Source organism: Tachypleus tridentatus, chromosome 10 (genome assembly GCF_004210375.1).
Source record: "Tachypleus tridentatus isolate NWPU-2018 chromosome 10, ASM421037v1, whole genome shotgun sequence".
Taxonomy (NCBI): domain Eukaryota; kingdom Metazoa; phylum Arthropoda; class Merostomata; order Xiphosura; family Limulidae; genus Tachypleus; species Tachypleus tridentatus.
The window spans coordinates 155,487,399-155,515,201 of record NC_134834.1 but is presented as its reverse complement, the minus strand read 5'-3'; the positions used below and the strand labels follow the sequence as shown (position 1 = coordinate 155,515,201).

At 33.2% G+C, this 27,803-nt stretch overlaps 1 protein-coding gene and 1 long non-coding RNA gene across 2 annotated transcripts in view; one reads left to right on the top strand and one right to left on the bottom strand.

Moving 5' to 3' along the window:
* Positions 1–27,803, bottom strand: part of LOC143230691 (E3 ubiquitin-protein ligase TRIM9-like) — a 68,466-nt gene that overhangs the window by 8,128 nt on the left and 32,535 nt on the right. The window contains 4 exon segments of the mRNA XM_076464678.1: positions 7,924–8,063; positions 9,742–9,898; positions 13,453–13,686; positions 19,155–19,250. Coding sequence (XP_076320793.1) covers positions 7,924–8,063; positions 9,742–9,898; positions 13,453–13,686; positions 19,155–19,250 — 627 coding nt within the window.
* On the top strand, positions 240–24,580 carry LOC143230693 (uncharacterized). The gene is made up of 3 exons (XR_013016600.1): positions 240–581; positions 18,714–18,805; positions 24,202–24,580. It is a non-coding gene; the product is annotated as an uncharacterized LOC143230693 (long non-coding RNA).

Here is a 27,803-nt window from a genome sequence, read left to right as displayed (position 1 = left end):
GAAATAATTTAAGTTCATTTTGTAACGGATTTACTGTTACACATATATTTAAATATTTACGTTTGTTTCAGTTAAACGCATGTGACAGAAATTGTTAAATGTGTATTGCGCAAGTCCCGCCTGTTTTCTAAATTTGTAGATTTTCGAGTGCAAGAATCAACAATGTATGTTTTACAAAAGCACTTGCTTTAACTTCGAATATTGCCATGTGAATTTTAGAGAATCTCGCCTAATGAGCATAAAAGCTAGCCATCGCAACACGCGGAGAGACAGTTTTAGGATATTGTTTTGTCGCTATAGTCAGTAACTATAAACTTCAGAAACTATAATTGTGATAATCCCTTATTAATCGGAAACTACAGATATTTGAACTCCTGCTTACAAACCGTTTAACTTCAGTGAATTAACTTCGGACGTCAGTATTACTACAGGGACATTTGATATTGTTGTCAGCGAAACTTACGGATACTTCAAGCTAGCTAGCAGTCAAGAAAAGTGTACCTGTGTATCAACAATGGAGTTATCCGTGAACGTCGATAAAGGATCCAGTTGCAGACCAGATAGAGGACTGAGAATTGTTTGTAAGTTTGTAAAACTTTTTATGTAAACCAATATTTATCATAACCGTTATTATCAATTGTATTATTGTTATTTGTATGTTAAAAGATATTTGTTAAGAAAGGAAATTGTGTGTATCAATCTTGTTGGCAGATATCACAAATTTGATATACAGGATAGCCCGTAAGTCCCTACCCATCCATATGTTGTGTCTAAATAACGTTATAATACTAATGATGAGTTGAAGGCAGCTGTTACCGCGGCATTTGGAACAATAATCCTTGCTATGTTGAGGAAAATGTCTCACAGAACATGGCGTCGCATAATATTATGCAGCGAGAATGAGGGACAGCACACAGAAACACTGGATACATAAGATATATGGATGGGTAGGGACTTACAGGCCATCCTGTATATTCAAGTTCTAAATTCAAATTCAAATTTTCGGCTATTTGAAGTCACAATACGTAACGTATATAACATAATAGATCGGAGACTAGTTAGAGATACATGTTGAATATAAGTTAAATAATGTTTTGGAATAACTGTGTTACTATGTAAGTTAATGAGTCTGATGTGGCAAACTTGAAACAGTCTGTGCCAATACCGATAGAAAAGGTATAAATATTAACACACATAGTGATTATTAGTGAGAGCCACGAGATAGTTATTGAAGGGTATAATTATTGCTGTTTGTTGATGGATAGTGATATCGAAACGTATTATTTGTATATTGTACTTGCTGTTTTTTGTGTGTTTTCTGAATTAGTATTTTTCTTTCTTATTATTTTTCTCCTGATCCTGTTATGATTCTATTATTATTGATTTGTCAATATTTATGATAAATTGTTTATTGTTGTTGGTTTGAATTCCTGCTTAGGTGTTTCTTTATTTACTGTGTTGAATTTATTTGTAAGTGTTGTTATTGTGAATAAATTGTGAATCTGCTATTGAAGCCTGATTGCTGTTGTGTATAACATTAAGATACAGCATATATCAATGTGTTACACTATGTTTTATTCGACTGAAATGGTATAACACACGTCTCAATGGTGATTTACTGTCTTGCTAGATTAAACATGTAATACGCGTATCGTTGGTGCTATATTTTATTATAATAGCGTTTTGTTACTAATTAGCGTTGCAGTACTACAAAACAACGACAGTTATCACAAATAGGATTTCATGAAATATTTATTAGTCATTTTGATGGTGCTTGATTTTTCAGACACACAACAAACTTCATGGTGGAAAACTTGTACAAAGCGATTATTTCCAACTATATGTTTTTTTTTGTTATTTTAAAGTTACAGTTGGATAGAAAAGTGCTAATTAAAGCTTATTTTAGCAGCAAAACAAAAAACACATGTTTGTGTAATTTGGCAACGAACGATTTTATATGAAACCTGTATATAAGTTCTTGAAAACTATATATACGTATACAAGTGTAGCCTGGCAACAAGTGTTCTCATTTCCTAACTTGTACTTATAACTTAGTCTATTATAAGGATAAAGAAGTGAGCGTTAGCACTTTCTATAAACAGATTCGTCTTCCATTTTTATCCCACTTCCCTTACCCTCAGATAACACATAAAAAATATGTATATATATAAAATAGTGCTGACAGCAAACGTTCTCATGACCTAAAACAAGGAAATCTCATGAGGCTCCTAAAATAAATATCGCATACAGTCATGAAAAGGAGAAACTCATTCACGAAACCTTACAACACCATAGTATAATTTTTATTCAAACTTGTTGCATTTAATGTTTAAGTTTCTCAATTCAAATGATTTGTGGTCTAGCTCTTGAAATATTAGTGTTTTTCGTGTGTATTAGTGCTGTATTAAGGCAGAGGTGGCACTCAGTAAAAGTCCTGCGCTAGTACAGACGTATCTCTCTGGATTTACAACGCACAATCAGGGGTTCAATCCCCTCGGTGGGCTCAGCAGATAGCCCGGATGTGGCTCTGCTATAAGAAAACACACACATCCTGGGTAAATTAGAAACCAATGTCTCCCCATTTTGTTTTTAAGAAAATAGCATATAGTTTGATCTACTAAATTTATTAATGATAAAAAACTAAAGAAATTAAACACCTTTATTATTTTGTTTTTATACGTTTTATATTTTATTATTTATCGCTAACAAAGTGCCCGATTATTATTGTTTGTGTGTTTTAAATTTCGCGCAAAGCTACTCGAGGGCTATCTGATCTAGCTGTCCCTAATTTAGCAGTGTAAGACTAGAAGGAAGGCAGCTAGTCATCACCACCCACCGCCAACTCTTGTACTACTCATTTACCAACGAATAGTGGGATTGACCGTCACATTATAACGCCCCCACGGCTGAAATGGCAAACATGTTTGGTGCGACTGGGATCCGAACCCGTGGCCCTCAGATTACGAGTCGAACGCCTTAAGATGTTTGGCCATGCCGGGCCGGCCCGGTTATTAAGCTAATTATATTCTAGATATCTGTGTCAATGTGTTTGTGTTCAGAATCCGTTTTAGCATAAAGGTATAATCTACATACCTTTATTGCTAAGCAATATGGCATCAAAGCTATTACTGGAATGCGTTTTTACAAAAGCGCACTGACTTTCTATATATTAGAAGTTGTTATAAAAAGGAACGACTTATTTTCTATGCGGTATTTCGCGAGCTTGCCTCATTAAAACAATGTACAGCGTGTACGCACATATATGTGTGTATGTCTGTCTTTGATTTCTATTTGTGATATAAGGAATCACTTTTTCTTGGTAGTGTTTTATTAGTTTGCCTCATTAAATAGATAATCACGGGCGTGGATAAGTAATACGCAGATGCGCACATACCAACAGGGTTCACTTAGAAGGGGGTGCGAGATTTCAGGTTCCTAGATCTTTCTTCTTGTAAATATGGTGGTCACACTTCTTTTCTATGTGGTTTTTCATCTGCTTGTTTCATAAAAAGAACGCGCACGCGCATGCGCTCAACCACATAGATGACTAATAATACCCAGTTGCACACCCTCAGGATCCACTTAGTAGAAGTGTAAGAATGCAAATTTCTATGTTCTTTCCTCTTGGAGTTATGTCGGCCACACACAGACCCACAGATATGCACTTTTATTATTATAAATTATATGCTCAAAGCGTGGTGCCTAATGGCAGTAGGCACTGAGCAACTGCCTATTTTGCCCATTTGATAGAATGTTCCTGATGTGTACGTTGTTTAGAATGAGAAACAGAAACAAAGCCACTAAGATGTTTCTCTTAGCTTGGAAGTCAACACGTATATTCATCTCTCTCTGCTATCACATAACTTTCCATGGAAGAAAGCTTTTGGAGGGTTTACTAGGCCATGCAATTTTTATACCTTTTTTTATAAATGCTTACTTACCAGAGACACTGCTGAAGCAGCTCTTCATGTAATTTGACGTATCTAACAGAGTATTGGCACAACTCTTAACCCCCTAGTAGAACAATGGAGGCTTAGAACGCTAAAAACTGGGTTTTTATATCTGTGTTGGGAACAACAAAGATAAACCATTGTACAACTTTGTTCTTAACTCCAAACAAACAAACACAACTTTCAACGTAATATAACTTGTCTAAATGAGGCATTGACACAGGTAAGGTCTTCACATAACGTGACTTGTCTTACTGAAACATTGAGACAGCACTCCACGTTATGTGACTTGTCTAAATGAAACATTGACACAGTTCTCCACATAACGTGACGAGTCTAACAGAAAAGTTGACCAAACACCTTTATATTATATGACGCGCTGCTGAAACATCTTCATGCATAAGGCACTTTTAAACCAAATCTGTTCACAAAGCACAAACTTAACAATATTGTATATTTTTCATAATCACTCTACATTAATTTTATTAAATGGGTCATGACGCAGTAATAAAAACATTAAACTTAGGTGTGAAACACGGAATCGACGAAAGTATGTGCCCCTTATACACAGTACAAATTAGTGTATAAGTCAGTGTAACCGACACTTGAAATGTATACCAAACACAATGTTGACATACCAAGCGTCTCCATAAGACATAATATTGACATGTCAGGTCTGTGGATGAGATACAGTATAAATACATAAAGTTTCACATACTACAGATTATTGAAGTGTGTTTCTAGGACTATAACATGTTATTGAAGTATGTTTCTAAGACAATATTTTTTACTGAATCGTGCTTCTAGAAGACATACAAATTATCTAGCACAATATTATATTGGTTAAGTGTTTCTAGAACTATATTTTTAAAGAGCAGGATAACGAGTGTTACTAGGACTATTCTGACGAGTAAAGAGCACGTGGATTCTAGGATAGTATTTAATTACTGTAGAATTTTTACGACAGTAGTTTACTACTACTGTGTTTCTGGGGGCTATTTTATTATAAAAGTGTTTCTAGTCTATACTTAGCTACTTTAGTGTTTTATGGAATGTGTATTAATAACTGGACCTTTTTCAGGACTATATAACGGTCAACGAGTGTTTCTAGAAATATACATTTCTAGGGGAAAGATGGCAGGATATTTATAGGTTAAAATCGTGTTCTCAGCGATAGAACGCAGACGGTTGTCAAGAAATCATAGAATATGATTCTTCATTATTTCTTATTTAGTTATCAGTGTTTTGTAGAGTCTTATAAACAATTGTATTTTTTTTCATTCTCCTTCGATGCAGAAACATACACAATTCTGAAGTATTAAATTACAACATTTTTATATGGTACCAAAGAATATTATATTAGTTTCAATATATCATGGCAAAGTAGGTACTCGTAGTTTTTAATATTTTTAATATTTTTTTATGAATAAAACGAACATGATAAGCAATAATTGATAAATTGAACTAACCTGAAAGAGTTTTTGCCCCAGTTTGTAGTTGAGTAAACTATCTTTTTAAACATACCAGTGATGAACGTACCTTCCATATTAACTAAGTCAAAACTCGACCAGCTTATAAACTGTTACTTATCTTATAATTTCAAAGAAAATGGACGTTTAATTTTTTAAATAACTATAACAGATATATAAGTTACGTAATATAGTATGAAACATTGTAAGAAAGAGATATGAACCTTATAGTTCAAAACTCAAATACGCTTCTAATAACATCAGCACTTTGTCCTTCATGTCTTATATCAAAGTAAACATTTCAGACTTTTGGACACCAGCATTCTTCCGTCATACACGGATATCTTGGCTTTTTTTATCCCAATATTTTCACTTTCTGCATAAGACATAAATGTCTTCATCTCAGTATTCCCCAGACATAAAAAGTCATCATACACTATTTGAATATCAGTATTTCATGGTTATAAACGGGCTTGCATTATTTGAATCTCAGTATTCTTCAATCATATATGGACATCTTGCATTGTTTGTATTTTAGTAACAGCCATTGCACTGTTTGTATGTCATTATTTCTCTCTCATATATGGCCATCTTTCATCGATTTTATTTCACTGTTTCTCCGTCATACACGCACATCTTGCGTTGCTTGCTTGTCGGTATTTCTAAGATACATGTTGCACTATTTGGTTCCTCAATATTTTTCGTCATATACAACCATTTTATCACTGTTTGTATCTCAGTATTCTTCCATCATACACGGAAACTTTGTACTACTTGTATTTGTCCACGTAGTATAACAAGTGTATTAGAAACATTGACCAAATTCCCATGTGTTTTGTAGATAATGATAATGCCTGAACATACCATTGAGTTATTGTTTTCATTAACATGTTAGTTATGATATTTTAACAATTAGTTATTATTTTTATCAATAAGTTTCTAAGGAAAGTATGATATGCTGACAATTCATTGAGTCGTGGTTTTTAATAGAACGTTCTAAAGTATGATGAATGTGAACGGTGCATTGAGTTATTGTTGTAGTAGTATATTAATAATTCTATGTTTGATCACGTGCTGAGTAAGGATGAATTTAAATTGATTTGCTCTACAAATATTCTGTCACAAAAGAATCCAGTAACAAGCAATGAACTATTCTAATGGTTCCTGGATTTCTGATGGTACTAGTATTCAATAGGAGTAATGTTCATTAACTAATTATAAGCTCACAGATTAGTTTGATACATTGTAAGCCCGGATCGGTATTGTTTGAAGCTAAAGAAAAAATCAGGTAAATTGCATGATCAACTACATGTTTCAAGGAAACTATGCTTTGATGAGAGGCACAATTTATTTTATATTCTTCTCCATTTCCACTTAGCAGTGGCCATGAGTGGAGAAACTCTCAGCTTTTAAAGTTGTATATATTTGATGTGTTTGATCAGCATATCTCAAAGTGCAGTCGAAACTATTTCAATCGTATAACACCCTCGGCTCCCCCTCCCAGGTATTCTTGGTTTAAATGGTACAGGACATTCCACATAGCGAAGTATAACATTCTAAAATGTAGTATACGACCTTTTACATGGAGATATAGGTTGTTCCAAATGATTTTGTATGATATTACATATTGTGGTGTGTACGACGTTCCGCTTGCTGCTGTGTGACATTCCACATGATTCACTGCAGTTCTTCTCTAATAGTAAGTAATACATGATAAATTAATAAATAACTTAGGTTTAACGATATACTTTTAATTCCACCAATCGGACTCCAAACAAACGAATAGAACACAACATTTCGTACACTTTAGTAATTATGTGAATTTGTTCCTCAGGTCGAACTTTATGTTTTTCGAACAAAACAGACATATTCAGAATACGAAAGAGAATCTATTGACTGAATTTCCAAAACTGAATTTTGATTTTAATTCATGTAATGAACACTGAACATTTGTAATAGTAGAAAGTCACTCAGAAAGAACAGCTAGTTCTTGTTGTATGTTAATTAAGAAACCTTCAATAATAACTTAGTGAGTAATGAGCAACATGTCAGTTCTCAAGGGAAGCGCTGAATGAGAGCGGCATATAGCTTAATCACTACATCTCGCAGGAAGTTCACAACTGTATAATAAATCGTATTGACAGCTACGTACATACACGTAACAGATAATCCCTAGGGGTTCTGAGTCTTCGTGGTCATAACTGACCGAAATGACCCTAAAGGAGTTCCTACAGATCGTATTACTCATGTATGAGTAACAGTGAGTCATCTTAGTCTGTGTAAAGCAGACATGAATATTTAGTAGGAAATCATCATATCTGTTCAGTAAAATCAGTGAAGAAACATCAACAATTTTATTCACTCATCTAGAAATCCTCTTTGTTTACAGCAACTCTTTTGAGCAACTAATATTTATTGCAACTGAAAGGATCTGGTTGCCAAGAAGCTACAATAATGTTGAAATGACTAAAACAATATGAATTAAATTGATCTTTTTTACTCACCTTAAAATCTCCTTTATTTACTTCAGCTAACTCGAGTTGATAATATTCAACAAAACTTGAAGGATGTGGTTGCCAAGCAACAATAATAGTGTTATTTTCTGCTGTACATTCTTCTGGTATTAAAACAGGTGGAGCTGGAGCTTGAACACAGAAAACAAATAGATAAATAATTATCCATTCTTCTAATGTTATGATTTCTGTCTTTAATGTATTGTTTTTGAAAGCTAAACCTTTTTAAAACAGCGTTAAAGTTTTTTTAAAAAAATTGAGATCATTTGATTAAGATTACTTCATAAATTATATTTATTAAAATAATTTAAATAAGGTAAATTTCGCCTCCGAGGTACACATAAGAAAGCCATTAGTTTAAAATTGTTAATTATAAAAGCATCACGCATAATTCAATTTATTGTAATCAGCTGCGAGAAACGATTGCAAATAATGATAAACAATTAAAATTATTTCAACAAACTGCCTGCAGTGAAGAAATTCTGTTAGATAGCTTTAAGTTTGGTGTGTCGACTTAACCCTGGAGAATTTCTGGTCCTGGCTGAATTACATTATGAGATGACTGTAAAGTTCGTTTGTTTAGAACATTCTCGCCAAGCTACACAAAAGCTCTATACGTTAGCTGCTACTAGGTGTGACCGACTAGTTTCGAAGGAATACAACTAGTCAATAGCATCCACCGCCAACTCTTGGACTACTCTAATCAAATAATGATATTCGATTATTACTACTGTCCGATTTCCTGTCAACGGATCAGAAACCAAGAGCCCTCTGGTTCTCAGTTTGGTACACTAACCACTAGTCGACGTCTAGTCGAAATATTTAAAAAAAACACCGAAGATAAATTTCTCGTATCTTGACATTAAAGGTGGAGACACCGACAGAAGCGATGAGAAAAGTCGTCACTGTGGTTGTAATGTTCAAAATTTCATCCTCACATTAGAAAGGATTGTTCATGATTCACAACAAATTAGTCGATTCGATATACGCCCAAAGCGGAATATTGAAACTCTATCATAAGCTTAATAAAAAAGAATAATACATACACGCGATACGTATACAGTAGTTGGTTTCACATACGAATGTCTGATTGTTACGTTCTAACATTGTTTGTTACTTTTTCACAAGAGCCCTAATATTATCGTTTAAATTATGGCATCAGGTTTCTTTTGTAGGAGACGTTTATATAACGTTTTATATGTTTGTGTAACACGACCGAAATCCACATGCAGTGGTTAAAAAAAAAAAAAAAAAGTGGTCCTAAGAGTGTTGTGTCCGAAAGGGCAGGAACCCTGTACGTAAACAAATGATAAGCGAAATCAATATAGATTCAGCCGTAAGTAATAATTAATATCTATGGTGCATGTGTTATGTCTGCCACATAAACATTAAATTACACAAACTGTCTTCACGCAGCTATATGCGCGTAGTACATAATGACGCTTCATAAAATTTTCTTACTGCATTAAAACTACTAGGTGTCAATGGTTATGTAGAAGCTGTTATTTGCTAGGTAGTCAAACGAACTTACACTACCTGACACATTGTGAAATGGTGCGTTTAGTAATATTGCACAGGTTTTATTAATATACCCACAACCATTTCTTCTGTAGGCTAACGGAACAATATTAAATAATAATAAAGAACAAGCGGTTTATAGTTAAACTGTTTGTCATCTATAAGTTATTCAGTTGTTTATAATATATATATCCATTGTTTAATAAGTTATTTAAATCCTTTCAACTTTATTTATGCATTTAAAAGAATTTACCAATTTAGTACATTCCATGAACGTTTGAAAAATGTTACCTTTTAACTGAGAGAAAGTTAGTAATTCAATGCTTTGTAGAACAGAAAGGTGGTCAAGGGTGAGGTCAATTTCTTCTGATATTCTTGGCGTGAATGTGACCTCTTTGTGCCATGTCATATCCACATGAGCTACTCTGTCCACTAGAGAAGGTCCAACCTACAAAAGAAAACAAGTTTTGTGAATATTATGTTGTGTTAATGACCATAGACAACGGGAAATTTTGAGATTTAACAAAAAATGAAAACTTTAGAATAATTACAAGCAAATTCCAATGTATTCCAAATTGTGATGCGTAATTAGTATAAAAGAAAATAATAATAATAATTAGTCGAAAATGATCTTCTAAAGCATGCTTTCCTGAATATCTTGTACTTTATACCTTCAGGATTTTATTAATGTATAAAATATCCTGAGTTTTAATTCCTAAAGACAAAGCAAGTTAACTATATTTGTGAGTGTTTTATAGATTTCAAAGATATCCAATTATTTTAGCATAAATAACATCGTGGTGCTTATTTTTAAGGGTCTTCAGTTGTCTCATAAACAATAGTTACATAAAAGAAGATTGAATTTCTGGAAAACCAACTATTTACGCCACACATCCACTTGTATGATCAATACAGAAAAAACCAAAAAACTTGATAGTTGCCCGAAGCAGAATTTCGAAACTCTATCACACGCTTAATGAAAAAGAAACACCATATACATGCGATTCACATACAATAGTTGGGTGACCACACGAAGGTCTGAGCAGAACATTTGTTAAGTTGTAATAGTTTTTATTAGTCTTACACAAGAGTAAGGTTGTTTTGTTTGTTTGTTTTTTGGAATTTCGGGCAAAGGTACACGAGGGCTATCTGCACTAGCCGTCCCAAATTTTACAGTGTAAGACTAGAGGGAAGGCAACTAGTCATCACCACCTACCGTCAACTCTTGGGCTACTCTTTAACCAATGAATAGTGGAATTGACCGCCACATTATTAACACCCCCACGACTGAAAGGGCGAGCATGTTTGATGCGACGGGGTTTCGAACCCTCGACCCTCAGATTACGAGTCGAACGCCTTAACCTATCTGGCCATGCCGGGCCCAAGAATAAGCTAGCTTAATTTGTAGTGTACAATATAAGGCATAAAAAGTAGCAGTTAGGCTTAGATTTGGACTCTAAACAGCAATATGTACATGATGTACTGATTTATAACATCACAGTTAGAATTTATAAGAGGCATAAAATAGCATTTAAGCTTAAGGTACAATTTTAACGTTAGTACACAACACGCCTGGTAATCACTTTTCTAGAAGAATAAATTGTCGACAACGAATTAAATATATCTGTAGATGTAAGTACTTTTAAGCACTTATTCGTGTCATTAGTGTTGTGACTACTAAAATGAATTGAAAGTATAATAATGACACCTAAGACTTATTTCATTCAACATTTATATTCCTAGTTAACGATCGATCCAGTAGAACTTTTTCTTAACACGTTATAGTATTGACTCGTGAAATAAGGCAAATAAATATTCTCATATTTCAGATCCGCTTGAAGAATCATTGCTAGAATCTTAAGGATGACATGTAAATAAAATATTATTATGCACATCAACTGTAACCATATGTCATAGTGCAAGTCAAGTGTTAACGTTTACAGCATTGTTCCCATGAACATCAAATGTCTTGATGTGCATCAAGTATCATCATACACAGCTACTCTTATCATCCGTATCAAGTGTTCTCATGCACATCAAGCAGAACAAGAACATCAACCGTCATCAAGCAGAAGAAGTACATCAACTACTATCAAGCAGAAGAAGTACATCAACTGTCATCAATCAAAACAAGTACATCAACTCTCATGGAGTGTACTAATGTACATCAACTGTTATCACATAAATAAATTATCATAATACACATTATATTTTATAATATATATCAATTACACTGCACAACAAAGTTTTTGCTTCTTGAACACTGTTGGGTGTTTTTTATAGATTTGTGGCTGCTGATCACGAACATTACATCCAAATTTGCCCATCATGTACCGTTTCATCGAAATCTTCAGTTTCACCAGGACATTGCTACAATAGAAAAACGATATCAGGGCAACTGGAATCTGTCAATGCTTGCTGACTACTGTTGGACACTGCAACGTGATGCACCGGACATTGAATACAAACGAAAATCAGGAGCTCGGTTTACACTTTTAATTATGTTGAACTTAATAGAGTATTAGAAACATAAACACAATTAAATACGTTATTGCCGGTAAACAGTTAATTGTCTATTTCTCAGAGTTCCTATGTGATGAAGCAAAACCAACACTATATTTGTGCATACCCACCAGGTACCTGTCACAATCAGCAAAAGCTTTTCAGGAAGCAAAACTTTTCAAAAAAATTGTTGTGCAGTGATATCATCATGCACATACAGTGTTATCATCATGCACATACAGTGTTATCATCATGTACATACAGTGTTATCATCATGCACATACAGTGTTATCATCATGTATATACAGTGTTATCACGCACGATAAGTAATAACATAGAAATAAAATGATATAGTGCGCATCAAGTGTTTTAATATACATTAACTGTCTTCATACATAGTAACTATTATCAACTATGACAGCGTTTGTCAAATTTTAGAGCATCAAACATAACACGAAGTCTGCTAGGCCTGGTTTCTCGCGAGATAATTTCAATAATTACACTTTTGCGGCTTTTGTGTGATTTTTACGCGTAACGCACAATAGGGGAGAGAGCATAGGATTTGCATAATGTGCATGTGAGGGGTATCAGGTCAATACGTTTAGGAACACTGAGGTATGGAATATGTATCAAATATTATTTTTTCTCGAATGTATTTTGACTGACGCTGCACATTCTAGGTCAGTTCAAGTTGGCTTATTGTAAGTCCTCTGTTAATTCTATATTATACTGGGTTTTTCTGTTTGTTTGACACACTTAGTTACTAAAATTCAGTTAACTTTACAGGTAGGGGCAGGCAGGTAAGGTTAAAATCATCTTAGGATGAATCGTAACTACTGAAAAAACGTACAAGAAATATAAGAAAAACCATAACAATAAATGGTTTTAACACAAACAAAACCAAAACACTTTAAATGTAGCAATGTAAAATATTATTTAACTGTGCTATGCTAAGTGTTTCAGAACTGAGTTCTAAGAACTAAACACAATCTGATATTTCACGTTTAAATTAGCATTAAAATAAGCACTTTTAATGTGTTTAAGAAACATCAGTAGAGAAGCTTATTATTATGTAATTTTTACTAATTAGTTTATTAGAATTGTCTTCCAAATCACTTATATTGAATAATGGAGGTTTCAAAAGTGTTTTAATCAGACGATTTTTGATAGTTTTGCACGTTAATTGTTGTTAATATAAAAACAACCATTAGCTTTGTTATCGTAAATTTAAAAAAATATATATTAAGATTAGATGAAACTAGCATGTAACGTGAAAAGTAATGTAAACAGTTAAGACTAACTTAGTAGCCTCTTCTTCCAAGAAATGCAATGAACGCATCAGTACAAAAAAAAAATTATTTGTAAACCGAGTTCTTCAAGGATAAAAAGAATCAGACCATTTTCTAAACTTAACTTGAATTTTCTACTACACAAGATGTTTTCTAGCCTAGCTTTATTTATGTTTTTTGTGTCACGTGCTTCGGGCAGCTATAAATATACCTGAAGAAAAGCGGTTGCGTCAGTTTCCTTCAGAGCTTCAATACAGAACTGGAGCAGTCCTGTGGTCTGCTGGAGCTTTGACGCACAAGCTGCTATTTGCTCCCGGAGGATTTTGATTTTTGAATCTCGTTCCTGATGGACAAACTCCAATAACTGTAATTTTCTTCTGTGTATAGCTTCAATTAGGAGGTCACAGTGCACTGAGATGCTATTTTCAAACTGGACACAGTTGTCCTGGAAAGAAAACAAACGCCATCAAACGTTATTTGAAAACAAAAAGTCATGGAATGTTAAACATTTCTCACACTTGTTTCCACGTTGTTGTTTTTCTCATTCAACAAGGTTTTTATTAATGACATAAGGTGTTCTCCATGACCACAGCAATCATGACATCACTTATTAACCTTAACAGGCTTTAAACGTGAATATTGTTCTTTTATCGATTGCTGAGAAGGCTATTGACGATTAACGACGTAAATGTATAGTTGAAATTTACTATAACCAGTTCCTACATAAACCGTATCGAGACCTAAAGTTACTATGTGATAAACAATCTTCAGTCAAGACTCATAACTAATGTACGCTACATAAATTTGACATATAAAATAATGTTTTGAAACAACATGGGACATATTAATCCATATTGTCTGTTCCATTATTTGAATAAAATAAAAATAATTTTAAAAATATTAAAGCCAGCTTTTATCTCTCATGTACGTATAAAGCCTTTTCTTAAACTCACTTAAATGTACTGCCTCCACAACACTTGAAGGCAAGTCATTTTAAAAGCCATCCATCGTGTTAGAAAAATGAATTTTATTAGTTGAAAATGATTCCTACCCTGCCAAATTTATATTTGTCCCACAGTCCTACTATTTTCACTGTCAAAAATGAAAAATATGATACATCAACATTATGAATTCCCTTCAAAATCTTAATCGCGCCCGAGTCGCGCCAAACATGCTCGCCCTCCCAGCCGTGGGGGCGTTATAATGTGACGGTCAATCCCACTATTCGTTGGTAAAAGAGTAGCCCAAGAGTTGGCGGTGGGTGGTGATGACTAGCTGCCTTCCCTCTAGTCTTACACTGCTAAATTAGGGACGGCTAGCACAGATAACCCTCGAGTAGCTTTGTGTGAAATTCCAAAACCAATCAAAATCTTAAACACTTTAATAAAATCGTCTCTAACTTTTTCATGAAAAACAATTTGAGAGATTTCAGTCTCTCCTCGTATGACAACTCTTCCATCCCAAGCACCATTCTTGCAAACTTTCACTGACCTCTTTTCCAACAATTCAATGTCTTTCCTGAAGTAAGGAGCCCTAAACTGAACACAATATTCCAAATGTGGCCTAACCAGTGACATATATAATAAAATTATAACTTTTTAAACTTGTATTTAATATTTCTGTAAATACAATATAAAATTCACGAGCAATAACTGTTTGGATAGCATTAGAGACTGATCGACTATTACACCAAGATCCTTTTCCTTCATAACACTGTTAAGAATACCCCATCTAAATTATACTTAGTATTTAAAGTATAATAACCCACGTGCATTATCTTGTCTTTGTTATTATTAAAACTCATCTGTTATTGATTTACCCAACTCACTAAATTATTTAAATAGTTTTGTAAATCAGCAGCATCTTCTTCACATCTAGTAACACCCAAGACCTTAATATCATACATAAATTTAAGTAATTAATTGACTATTCCTTAATCTATGTTATTGATGTGCATACAAATGAACAAAAATCATATGACTGAGTCCTGATGTACCCCACTTTTGATATTAACCCTGTTTGACTGAGCTCCATTTGTAACAACCTGCTGCTTTCTTCCATCCAGCTACTCTGCTATCTAATTTACTAGCTTATCCCCCACACCTATAGAGATACAAATTTTTACAAGCCTTTTATGCGGCACCTTGTCAAATGCTTTCTGAAAATCTCGGTACACTAAATTACGCCCTTACCGTCATCTACGTAACCAGTAACCTTTTCAAAGAATATGAAAAGATTTGTAAGGCGATATTTTCCCTTAGTGTAACAATACTGATTATCCAAAAATTGTAAACTTTATTAAATGACTTTGTAAAGCATCTTTTAATACTTTCTAAAACGTTTTTCTTCAATTAATATAAAACTAATGAATCTGTAATTATTGGGATAATTTTTATCACCGCTCTTATAAAAAGGAGTTACATGAGTTAAATCCATTTCTTTGGTATCTGCCCATTATTCAAGAACTGCCAAAATTGGAGTAAGTGGCTCGTACATACAATCTTTAATCTCTTTTAAAGCCCTTGAGGAAATATTATCTGGTCCAGTTTTTTTAACAAGTTCTTCCAATTATTAACTGTTCAAGATGTAGAATACTGTTTAAACATTCATTACTAAAAACAAAAAATAAAAGCAAAATTTAATAACCCAGTCATCTCATAATCATCAGATACTAGCCTTCCTTTATCATCCCTCAAGTTCTATCCCTCCCATCGTAACATTTTGTTTACCACCAATGCATTTAAAGAAATCCTTACTGTTAATTTTTAGATTTTCAACCAACCTTTTCCCATACATCCTTTCTAATGTCATAATTTCCTGTTTTACTAACTTTCTTTATCTTCTATAATTTTCTAAATCTCCTGTCATACCAGTCAGTTTAAATTTCTTAAATTTATGATGCTTTTCCTTAAATTTAATTTTTAAACTTTTTCGTGAACCAACCTGGTTTTGACTTGCAGCTACCCTTTTCTTTTTATAAGTGATATGTTTATCTTGAATATTTTTTTAAAAAATCTTCAATTATTTTCCACATTTGATCAGTGTCTCAAAATAACTCAACCATTCAACTAACAACAGATAATTGTTGTTGCATCCCTTCAAAATCTCATTTTTAAATATTTTAACCAACATATCATTATTCCTTATATCCAAATGCTGTTCATTTTCTACTCTCCAGATCATTTCTGTATTTGAAATTAACAATACATCTAATATAGTATTGTTTCTAAGAGGTTCTAATTGGTAAAGAAAGCCACCCTGAACAGTTTCCAAAAATCTTTCTCCCTGATGGTTTGGCTCCATAATTTTCCAATGTATATGCCTGAAATCAAAATAACCTATAATTATTAATTCATTAAAAGCTAAAATGATAATCTCATTATGAAGTTTCTCACTAAGTTCCATCTAAAAACCTTTTATTTTTAGATAATCTAGTAGAAACTCAAATGGATCTAATCTCCTTGTTATTATCTTTAATAGGATGTAGCTTAGTTTTTACATATAAAGCCAATCTTCTCCTCTCTTTATTACTATACCCCTATTAAATAGTATAAAACCCTATTTTTAAAGACATTCCTCTCATCAAAATTGTTTAAACGTGTTTTAGTTATTCCTGTTATATCAAACTCCTCCATTCCTACCACTTCTCTAAAGTATTTTCTTTTATTTATTATACTTCTAGTTTTCAGTTAGTAACAATTAAGCCTACCCTTATAACTACTTCTATATTCATTTCCTATTCTAACTGTTTCTGTGCCTCTTATTCTTTTTGCATTTAATTTATCCGGGCCCCTCACCAATGTCTAGTCCTAGTATAAAACTTCCCTTAGAGCTGAGTTAATAGTAAACAAGTTAGCGTTTACCCTATTTAAATGTAAACCATCCATGTAAAGGTTAACATTTACCTATAGTGATCTACTTATAATTTCATCCCAACAGTTAACTAAGAGCAGTATCCCTGGGAAAATTAAGATATGGTATTTTTCATTCAAAGCCTTTATCAATCTATTGTATTTATTAATTAGCTTCCCTAACCTACCTTTCATGACCAAATTAGCCCCTACATACGCCACAAAATTGCATCTCTGCTGGCTCCCTCTATTATATCTTCTGCTCTGTCAGTTATATCCTCCACATCTGCCTCTGGGTAACACAATTTGATTCTTTTTTTCAATATTTACCTCACAAACTATTATATCTACATGTCAAGGAATCACCTATAACTATAGCCTCTTTACAATCCACATTCTTCTATGATCCTTTTGTTTTCCTCTCTTCCAATAGTTCCTCATCTGTAGAAGCTAAAGGCTGAAATTTGTTGTTTAACAGAATAGGCGCATTATAGATAAATTCACAAATTTTAACTCTAATAGTACTACTTCTACCTTCCTGAGAGTCATTGTTAGCTGATGTATTCGTTACATGTAAAAGCTTAAGATTCTTCTAAAAATCCTACTGCCACTTCCCAGAGTCCACACTTCTCTTTATCTATTGCCTCTACTTTAATTAGAATAGCTGCCATCTTTTCCTCCAACCTTCAAACTCTGCACAAAAAATTGCACATCTTCATTAGTAGCTTCGTTAAAAGTACATGTCATTCCTGAATTCCCAAATAAAGTCAATTTATTACACTCATTACAAGTAACAAACTGTTAATGCTTAACTCTTTTACCAGTGTTAATCATTGTATTTATACTTATAGCCTGAAAATAAATACTCAATACCAACTACCAGTAGTCTATTGTTAACACTACTACTACTACTACTAAACATAACGTTTATGAACCAATTACATTATTTTTGTCACTACTTTGTCTTTACATTAAAGTAAGAAAGTTCATTTTTAATTACGTAGAGCTTAAAAAAAGATCTCAATAAAGTAGTTCTAAAAACACCAAACTGTAGTAAACTAGTTTTTAGATTTAATTTATTTAATACAACAATGTATTTATCTCTGTTATAGTAAAATTTACAATAAAATTTAAGTTAAAACGTTGATCGTCTTAGTTTTATTTACCAAAATTATTATATGTATTTATTATTATATTATGTAACCCAAATTAATACACATTATAATATTAAATAATTCTGAGAAATCTATAACAGAATAGGAGCTTAACATTTCTTCTTGAGTCGCGACCTCTAACGTTGACATATATATATATAACCAACATTTATTATAGCTGGTCCATACATACGCTACATAATCTTCTGGTTGAGGTCTATATTTGTATGACCACCAGTGAGTGTAGATGAGCGATTCGTTTGTTGGACAAAATGTTTGAGCACTAAAGTGGCATAAAAAAACTATAAATTATTTGATAGATTGTTTAAGCAGAGTATTCATGACGAAACTTTCACTTCATTGTTTTGATCCACTTGTACTGTATTTATTGTTTGTCTCTTTGTGTGAAAAAGTCACACTTTGTTTTGAAAAACTGCTAAATGAATTTTCTTCTCTCATCCCTTTAGGGCCATATCTGGATATACTGAAGATCCATCCTCCATTAGCAACATGGTGGACAGCAGCTACAGTTTACTCATCGTACACGTAATTAATGACTGTTAGTAGTCTAAATAAACTTACATATAAAAACAACAACAATTAAAGAATATTAATTAACTATTTTTGGTTAGATATTTTTCAATGATCTAACGTTTTACACTGTTTCACGACTATATTACATATTTATGTTTTGTCTGGTCTAAAAGACTGTTCAGGCAATATTTTCTCTCAAATCTCTACAAAATTTCATCAAATCCCGATACCTATATTACCAAAATTTAAGGGCCTTTCATTTACGCTTTGACTACTAAATATCTAGAAAGTTTTTGCTAAATGATGGAGACATTAAGAAACAGAGATAAAGAGAACGTATCTTTGCTATCCATCAAGTGAAGCAATCCACTTACCGGGACTTTATCCACCATTCCCTTCAGTTTCTGGATGAACTCTGTTGCTCTTTTAGCTTTCTCGGAGAGCGTTTGGAGATTCTGAGACAATTCAGTCTAATGGATAAAATTATTATTTATCAATTTGGTATTTATAATCAGCACTATGATTATGAGAAATGTAGTAATTAAAGTAATTGGGAATATCTGGTTAATTGAGAGATATTTTGACTTAAATTCTTTGTATATATATTTTTGGAAGGGAGGAGATAATCAGACTGATAATATGATGAATTATGTTATTACTAGAATTAATATGGTAAAGAATGTTTCTGAAGTGACTAACTAAATCAAGTTAATAATAACTGTAAATAGACAAAACAACGTACAGTAATACTACAAGTAACAGTTTTCGTGTTAAACTGTTTTAGTTAATTTGCGGCCTCTGAATAACCAGGCTTTCCTTTTTATAGACGATGTATTTGCTGTTGTACCTTGTTAAGATCTCGAAATAATTTGAACTGACGACTACTACACATCCACATAGGGGTCGCTCCACTGCACTTGACTTGTTCTGAAATGTACATGTTTTTTTCACTCGTATCAGCAGTTTTTTGCGTTATATTACTTCTCACCTTAACTGATCAAACATAACAAATATAAAGAAACCAATAAACTACATTTGATATTTTTCATGAAGTACGACTACTAAATAAGAGGAAATGGTGAAGATGATCTGACGATATAACAGCGTAAGGTACTTTCAAAGAAGGAAATCCATCCCCACCCACTTGGATACTCTTTTACCAACAAGTAATAATATTGATCACCCCCACGAATGAAAGGACAAGCATGTTTTTCGTGACGGGGATATGAGCTTGCGACCCTCAGATTGCGAGTTGAGCGCCCTAATCACCAGGCGACAAAAAGCCAACAACAAGACATTCAACAATGTAACTCGTTCATTTTCTTTCTTCAGTGGTTGCTATGCACGACGAATAAGCATTTGTTTGTTTTGAATATTCAAGCAGAGCTGCATTAGAGTTGTCTGTGCTAACCTCAGCAAGTTGCCCTTTTTTCCCGGTAGGAGAGCGTGAAAGATGTAACGAGAGACTTATAATTCAACAAGTTAACAACTGGTTCAAGCTCAACCCATGAACTAAGATGTTAGTAAAGTTTTCTTTAAACAAAGTAGTAATGTCTGACTAGAGGACAGTAAATGTTTTCACAAAAACAAAAACATTAATTAACATGGAACAAGTAATTACATTGTCGCTCTGGTAATAAACAATACCGTTAAAAATGTTTCCTTACTTGAAACTTTATCAATTTCAGATTATTGAGCTCATTTGAATTGCCGTTAAGTATAAAACATGCATTATGTTTCGTACAAAGTTTTCCATTGGCCTTTGTGTTCGTCGATTCTCACTTGTAACAAGAAGTTACTTTTTTGCTTACCAAGGCTGGGGTACAACTGGAGACAAGTATTCTACTGTGGAATCCGAGTTCACGAAATTCATTAATATTCATTTGATTTCCATTAAGTACAAGGGACATTCCAGTATTGGAAATTCTAAATCCCCAATCTGAACACATCTTTTTTATTTGATTTTAAGAATATTTCGCGCAAGAAAATATAATTATATACTGTGTTCAAATGCGGTAATTCTTTTCGGTAACGTCACGCTAGTTAGGAAATGTCAAACAATATCAAAATGTATAAAGGTAAAATCAGTAACAACGTTTAAAACGCACAATAAATATGTTATTTGGCCCACGACCATCATTAAAAGGCTATATATTTCGGTAGTTTTATGTCAGGAATAAAAGCATAAATGACAGTTTGGCAGCCTTATAAGGAAAGGTCTAACTCACTGTAAACTTTAAGGGTGGTACGAATATTATAAAAAAGAAATCGATACTATTTTCGAAAGCTATGCGTTAGCAAAAGCTAACCTTTCATCTTTATTTAGCAAATAATTACTGAATTTACAGCAAAAAATTTCTATTGACTCGCCAATATTCAATTCACTTTAAATATATTAATTTAGAAATATTGTTTCATGATATTATATCGATTGACCTCTTATGTTAAAAAAAGAAAAAAAATTTCTTATTCCACATCCTAGAATCCTAAGATCGCAGAATGTATCAAATGTATTGGAGCATGCCCTAGACGAGTGTGACGTATTCTCTATCCTTGTTACTTCAAGATCTTATGAAGAGCTAACAATAAAGAAAGTATTGTTATAAAAGCAAATTTTCCCATTCAGAGGTGGAGGCTGAAAATTAACATTCAAATCCACGTAAACATTGCTACGAGTTGGAAATATATGTTTTAGGGGTTATTATAGTGAAACCAAAATACTGAGGGTTGTTCTTAGAACACATAACCAAATCATATTGAAGTAAATACTAACACTAAATTGATTACGTATGCCATTCATTAAGTAAACAAATTATATTCGTAACAATGTAGGTTGTCTCTTCAAGAGAAGTTAGCGAAGGATATTTTCAGACTAATTAGTCAAACCAGGATAGTTGTGGAGTTTAAAATTATGAAGAATGTTAGAGATATTAGTAAAATGAAAATAGTGGAAGGTATTTATATAATTATTAGTCAATTCAAAGCGGAGAATGGTGTTATTAGTCAAATCACGATGAAGAAGAAAGAAATTTAAGGGTTTTGTGTCAAATTGGTGCAGGATGTGTTATTAGTCAACTTAAGATAGAAAATAATGTTTGTTGAGTTATTAGTCAAATCAGTATGGTGCAGGATGCTAAAGTTATTAGACAAATTATGATGAAGAAGGAAGTTTGTGCAGTTATTAGTCAAATTAAAATGCCTTAAATAGTTAACTGAAATGAGGATTTTGTTAAAATTATTATTATGAATGTGCATATTTAATTCATACACAAATAAAAAAATTGTATTTAAGGCTTATTTGGTGAAAAGGAAAGAAAAACCTGTTTTTTATACCGGATTTCTTATTTTATTTATATTTCGAAATAAATAAAAGGTAAAAAAAAATAATTGTTATGTACAAATGGATTTGTGACCAGATGTGTAATCTGTCTTATTGAATAAGCTTCCTGTATTCGCTGTTACTTTCCCAAATATAAAAACATACGGGAAACAGGCTTGAGATAAATAACCTGGCTTTTCGTAAATCAACTAAATTGTAATATCGTGATAATCTTATGGTGAAAATGGTTTTGCGCAATTAAAACCAAGACGTTTGTACTCGCAAGAGTGAATCATCTTCAGACAATGTTAATTGTACGTTACTTTAAGATGGCCCGTTTGTATGAGCTAAAACGTCGAAGTTTTAATTGTATACATACATATAAATTCAGTGTGTTAAATTTAATCACGATACTAACAGTAACCAATCTGTGGCATGATCATCACTTAACACTAAATAAATATTTGGTCAGTAAAAAGGCTACTCTTCTATGGATTTGTCTAGTTCTTAGATTAATGCCAACCTTGTTCTACCAGGTTGTCATTGTAATGATCCGAACACTGTTGAGAAGTCAAAGTTTCCACGGCAACCCATAAAGCCATAGCTTAGACATGAATAGGAGGATTGCTTAAGATGGATGGCAAAATTAGTTTCGCCTGAGGTTATAGTACATGCAATTAGTCGCTTCTAAACTTATAAAGTGTCAATAATCTTACAACATCAATCACTAACAGCTTATGTCACAGCATTTAGCTCCGTTGATAATGGTTCTCTAACACAAGAGCCTTAAATTGAAAAACAAAAATTCGGAGAAACTAGATAATGTAAAGAGAAGAGACTACTAGTTCTTAAAAATTCTTAATTATCATATCACGTTATTTTAGTAAGATGAAAAACAATGTACAGAAAAATCAGTTGTGTTTAATACATGTTATATCTTTTGTGTATTATTTTGAAGAAAACTTAGTTTTTCGTTAAATTTGTTTCACGGTCTTTGTAATTAATATAAGACTAATATTTTCCTTATACCTACGTGATCATTTTTAATGACATATCTTATAAGTATGTCTTTTCTTATAGCGAATTCACATCGGACTCTCTGCTGTGTCCCCAGATGGGGAATCGAACCCCGAGATTTTAACGTTGTAAATCCTTATATTTACTGCTATCCCAGCAGGGGACATCTTATAAGACATGTATCGCAAATACATCATCATGTTAAAATTGAAATAACTCGATGATTTTTTTACCAGTATTAAAGTTAAGGTCAGTCCAAAAAATCTGTTGGGAAAATCTTTCGCCAGACAAACTATAGAGACATTTGAGTTATTATACTGAAAAATAAGATAAGATATTTAAATATTGAAAGTTTAAGAATCAAGGTACTTGTGTAGGTATAAATAATAAAACATTTAAACGATTAAAAGTTTATTAAGTATACGATTTGAAAATTTTACGCTGAAATCATCAACGTCACTAAACAGACACTTTACGTGTTTCGAGGTCGAAGCACGTCATCTTCGAGAGTGTAGAATCAAAATTAGAGCAAAGCACAAACTTTCTGATTTAATATACGATGATTAGGGTGTGCTTCGTTATTTCTAGTTTCTCTGATAATTCTAGCCATCGTATCATTTGATTGAATCAAAATAACTTTATTTTCTTAATGGACATATTGAGCTAATGGAAAATTTCACTTTTGTTTTTAACACGAGTATACACACAACCACGTTCACGTTTCAGCCTCACGAGTGTACACACAACCACGTTCACGTTTCAGCCTCACGAGTGTACATACAACCATATTCACATTTTATCTTCACAAGTATACATACATCCACATTCACATTTAGATTGTGATTTATTTGTCACATCTACCTTGTTTAAAATCCTAGCAAGTTCCAATGCTGAAATCAGGTTTCGTATAACAGTCTCCTGACTCATAAACTGAGTCCTGAGATTAACATTGATGAGTCCAAAGAAACATTAGTTTCTTCTGTGTGAAGACTTCTAACAGTTTGTTTTGTTTACGGTGTTTTGGTTGTTGTTGTTTTTTTTTGTTCTCTAACCGTCACATACGATATTTTATTATTATTGTACAGGCTGAAAGGAGAACATGGAGATAGAAGACATAAATATTTTGACTCCAGATGAAAAACGCAGACGGAGAAAGATGACAGTTTGTTACATACACAACAGAAGAGAAACCCAAAAAACATGTTAGAATGAATCTGGGAATGTCTAGAAGGCCTGGCTCAAAGCATACAGCGATAAGGAGAGTGAATTGACGAGGTCCATTTGGAAAAACAATCGAACAAACAATTAAGTTGTTAATACTTAAAAGAAAAGTAATATTCCACTTCCCTTATAATTGCTATTTCTTTCATGTATATTTAATATTAAATGTTTTATATCTTAGAGAAAATTGATATTTTATAACGGTTTTAAGCCTATGTAATATTTAATAGAAAATAAATGTTTTACTTGTGTTTGCCGTATCCTCTAATATGTCACATTCAACAGAAATTAACACATTTACGTATTTTTTTAATGTTTAACAGAGGTATATAATTTGATAAATCTAACAGCACTGGTTATGAAATAATTTTCTAAAGATCAAAACAGGAGAAAGCAGCTCACGTGACCACTTTTTCCATTTAAAACATTTTTGTCACCGTGTATAAACAATAAATACATTAACAGTAAGCAAGTTTCCTATTCATAACTTGAACGTATGAGTTTGTTTGTTTGTAATTAAGCTCAGAGCTAGACAATGAGCTATCTGTGCTCTGCCTACTACGAGTATCGAAACCCGGATTTTAGTATAGCAAGTCCGCAGACATGCCGCTGCGCTACTAGGGAGCATTTTTCAAGAAAAGACGCAGGTGACACAGTACTTTTTCATTGGTTATGAAAATAAATGAATGAAACTCAACCTTGGATTTGGAAAGCCGACTGGTAGAGAATATTAGTGACATGAGAGACTTGTTTGTTTTGGTTTTTCAATTGTGCAACCAATGAAAGTTTCAAACACTAGGCAGTGCTGTTGTTTTCATGAGTTCTCATGTGTGATTAGTCGGGAAGTGGTAATAGAAACCACCAAATTCACGTGTTTATCACATCACCAATATATTAACGTTAATTTAGTACGGTTAACTACGGTTGTGAAAATCTGATATTTCAAAACCTACCTTTTAGACGAACCAGCGGATAAATATCAATCACTAATGAATAAAACAACATATGAATCAAGATTTACATGTATGTATACTAAAGTTATACAAACGTATTTAAAGGTGAGTAGTTTTTCGAGATTTGCGACTGTAATGTAAATCACTTTCACCCATCAGCCCCCAAATATAGTCTCCCATGATGTTTTCGTTATACGCTCCTTGGTAACGGCATTCAAAGTCCAGTATATCTTGGTGGAAGTGCTCGCCTTGCTCCTCTGAGAATGCTCCCATGTTCTCGCTTATCAAGATGAGCATCAAGGATGTGGAATTTCAGGAACATTCTGCAGCCCATTTTGCCATAATTCTTCACCAGAGCCTCAACCAGTTCCACATAATTTTCGGCTTTGTGTTTGCCCAAAAAGCTCTGAACCACTGAGACATAGCTGCTCCAAGCTTTTTTTTCACTCCCATTGAGTATCTTGGGGAATTATGTGCACTCCAGGATCTTCTTTATTTGTGATCCAACAAAGACACCAGCTTTGACCTTTGCCTCAGACAGCTTAGGGAAGAAGTCTCGAAGGTACTTGAAGGTTGCAGACTCCTTATCAAGAGCTGTGAAAAATTGTTTCCTAAGACCCAATTTTATATGCAATTGTAGGAACAACACCTTCTGGAGTGGCTCACACTTGAGATTGTGCCTCCCCTCAGAGAACTCAGTCCTTCCTGTTGTAGTGTGCTGTAGTGTCCCTGCTGTCCCAAAGGCAAAGATAACAGGGAAACTTGGTAAAGCCTCGTTGGAGATCCATCAGGAATGCCACAATTCTGAAGTCTCCAACAACCTCTCAGCCATACTCATCATACTTTAAGGCTTCTAGCAAGGTCTTGACGCTGTTGTATTTCTCTTTGAGGTGCACTAAAAGATATTTAAATTTAAAACGTATAAAATTTGTATAGTATGAAATCTTACTATTCAAACAAGCAAAAATTGTCCGTCTTACCTTCTCGTGATCTCTTGCAGTGCTCGCAAGTAAAAAAATGAGGTGTCCAAGGTTTGTCTTCATCCCCGACAGGCATTCTGAAATATGCCTTGTAGGCTTCACACATTTTAGCAGATGCTGTAACAGAGTACTTTTTCGCTCTTGTCTTGATAAATTGGCCACATACATGGTAAAATGCATCTGAAGAATGCTTGTAGCTTCTTGATGCCATCTCTGATAAAATCAGATAGGTCTATGTGTTCACTTAGGTAGCTAGAACTAAACTGAAGTGGTCAGTGGTGAGTCCCTGCATATATATTACTATGAAAAGTTCTAGAAAATTCTCGTAAGTTCTACAATATTCTAGAAAGTTCTTGAAACTTCTTGTAGGTTCGAGAAAATTCTCTATCAACTACTCAGTACTGAATCTACCTGGAATGTTCTGGAAAATGGGTAAACTTGTAAATTTCATTACCCAGGTCACAATAGCACAATTTGAAGAGTAAAGTTGGTCTTTTTCCATTTACTTTAGGTATAATCAATTGGGAAATTACACTTTCTGCCCAGGAACAAGAAGAAGTAAAATTTTTGTTACATAGTGTAATCGTTCGTCTATTTCTAACGTTTTGAAATTACGAAATAGTTTACATCCAATTTAAAACACATTTGACTGCGCTCAGTTATTGTGTTTATATGATACCATCATGACTCAGGTTTTGTTTGTATGGTATCATCCTGACTCAGGTGTTTTTAACCTCATATCAGGGTTGTTTAGATAATGTCATATAGTGCAGAAGTTTGCATTATATAATTCAGAATCGACACAGGTATTGTTTTTACGCGATATTTCGGATGACCGTGTGTAAAGCTTATGTGATATCATTTGGACCTTCAAGATATGTCTTATGTAGCTCACACGTTATAACATTCGGACAGTATAGATTTTCTTGAAGTTTTTTTACTTTTCTTCTTATCGTAATTATCATAAAATTTTTAAATTCACGCATACTAAGTATATTTGAATTCAATTCTTTTATAGCGTAGTAAATTAACTTCTATTCTCTAAATGTCATCATATTTAGACATAATTCTATTGAAATGATCAATCACATACAACAAAGCTTCATTAATGAAAGCACTGTTTTTGTTTGTTAAGTCCAAAACTATACAATGGGCTATCTGTGATATGTTCTCATGAAGGATCGAATCTCAAATTTTATCGTCACAATCCCTCAGGTTTGCTGTGGATCCACTGGGGAGAATATATTGAATCGGTAGCATCTTAATCAAAAGGAAATGTCATATTTACAAAAATATAGGTAACTCACTAACTCTTATGTACTCATTTAAAACTTCTGATCATAAAATTCTTACTTTCCTTCATAACATAACCAATTATGTCTTTTGCTCCCTCCTCGAAAATATTTCACAAATCAATAATGTGCATTTTTTGTGTGTTGTTGTTGTTTTGAATTAAGCACAAAACTACACAATGGGCTATCTGTGCTCTGCCCACCAGAGGTATCGAAACCCGGATTTTAGCATTGTAAGTCC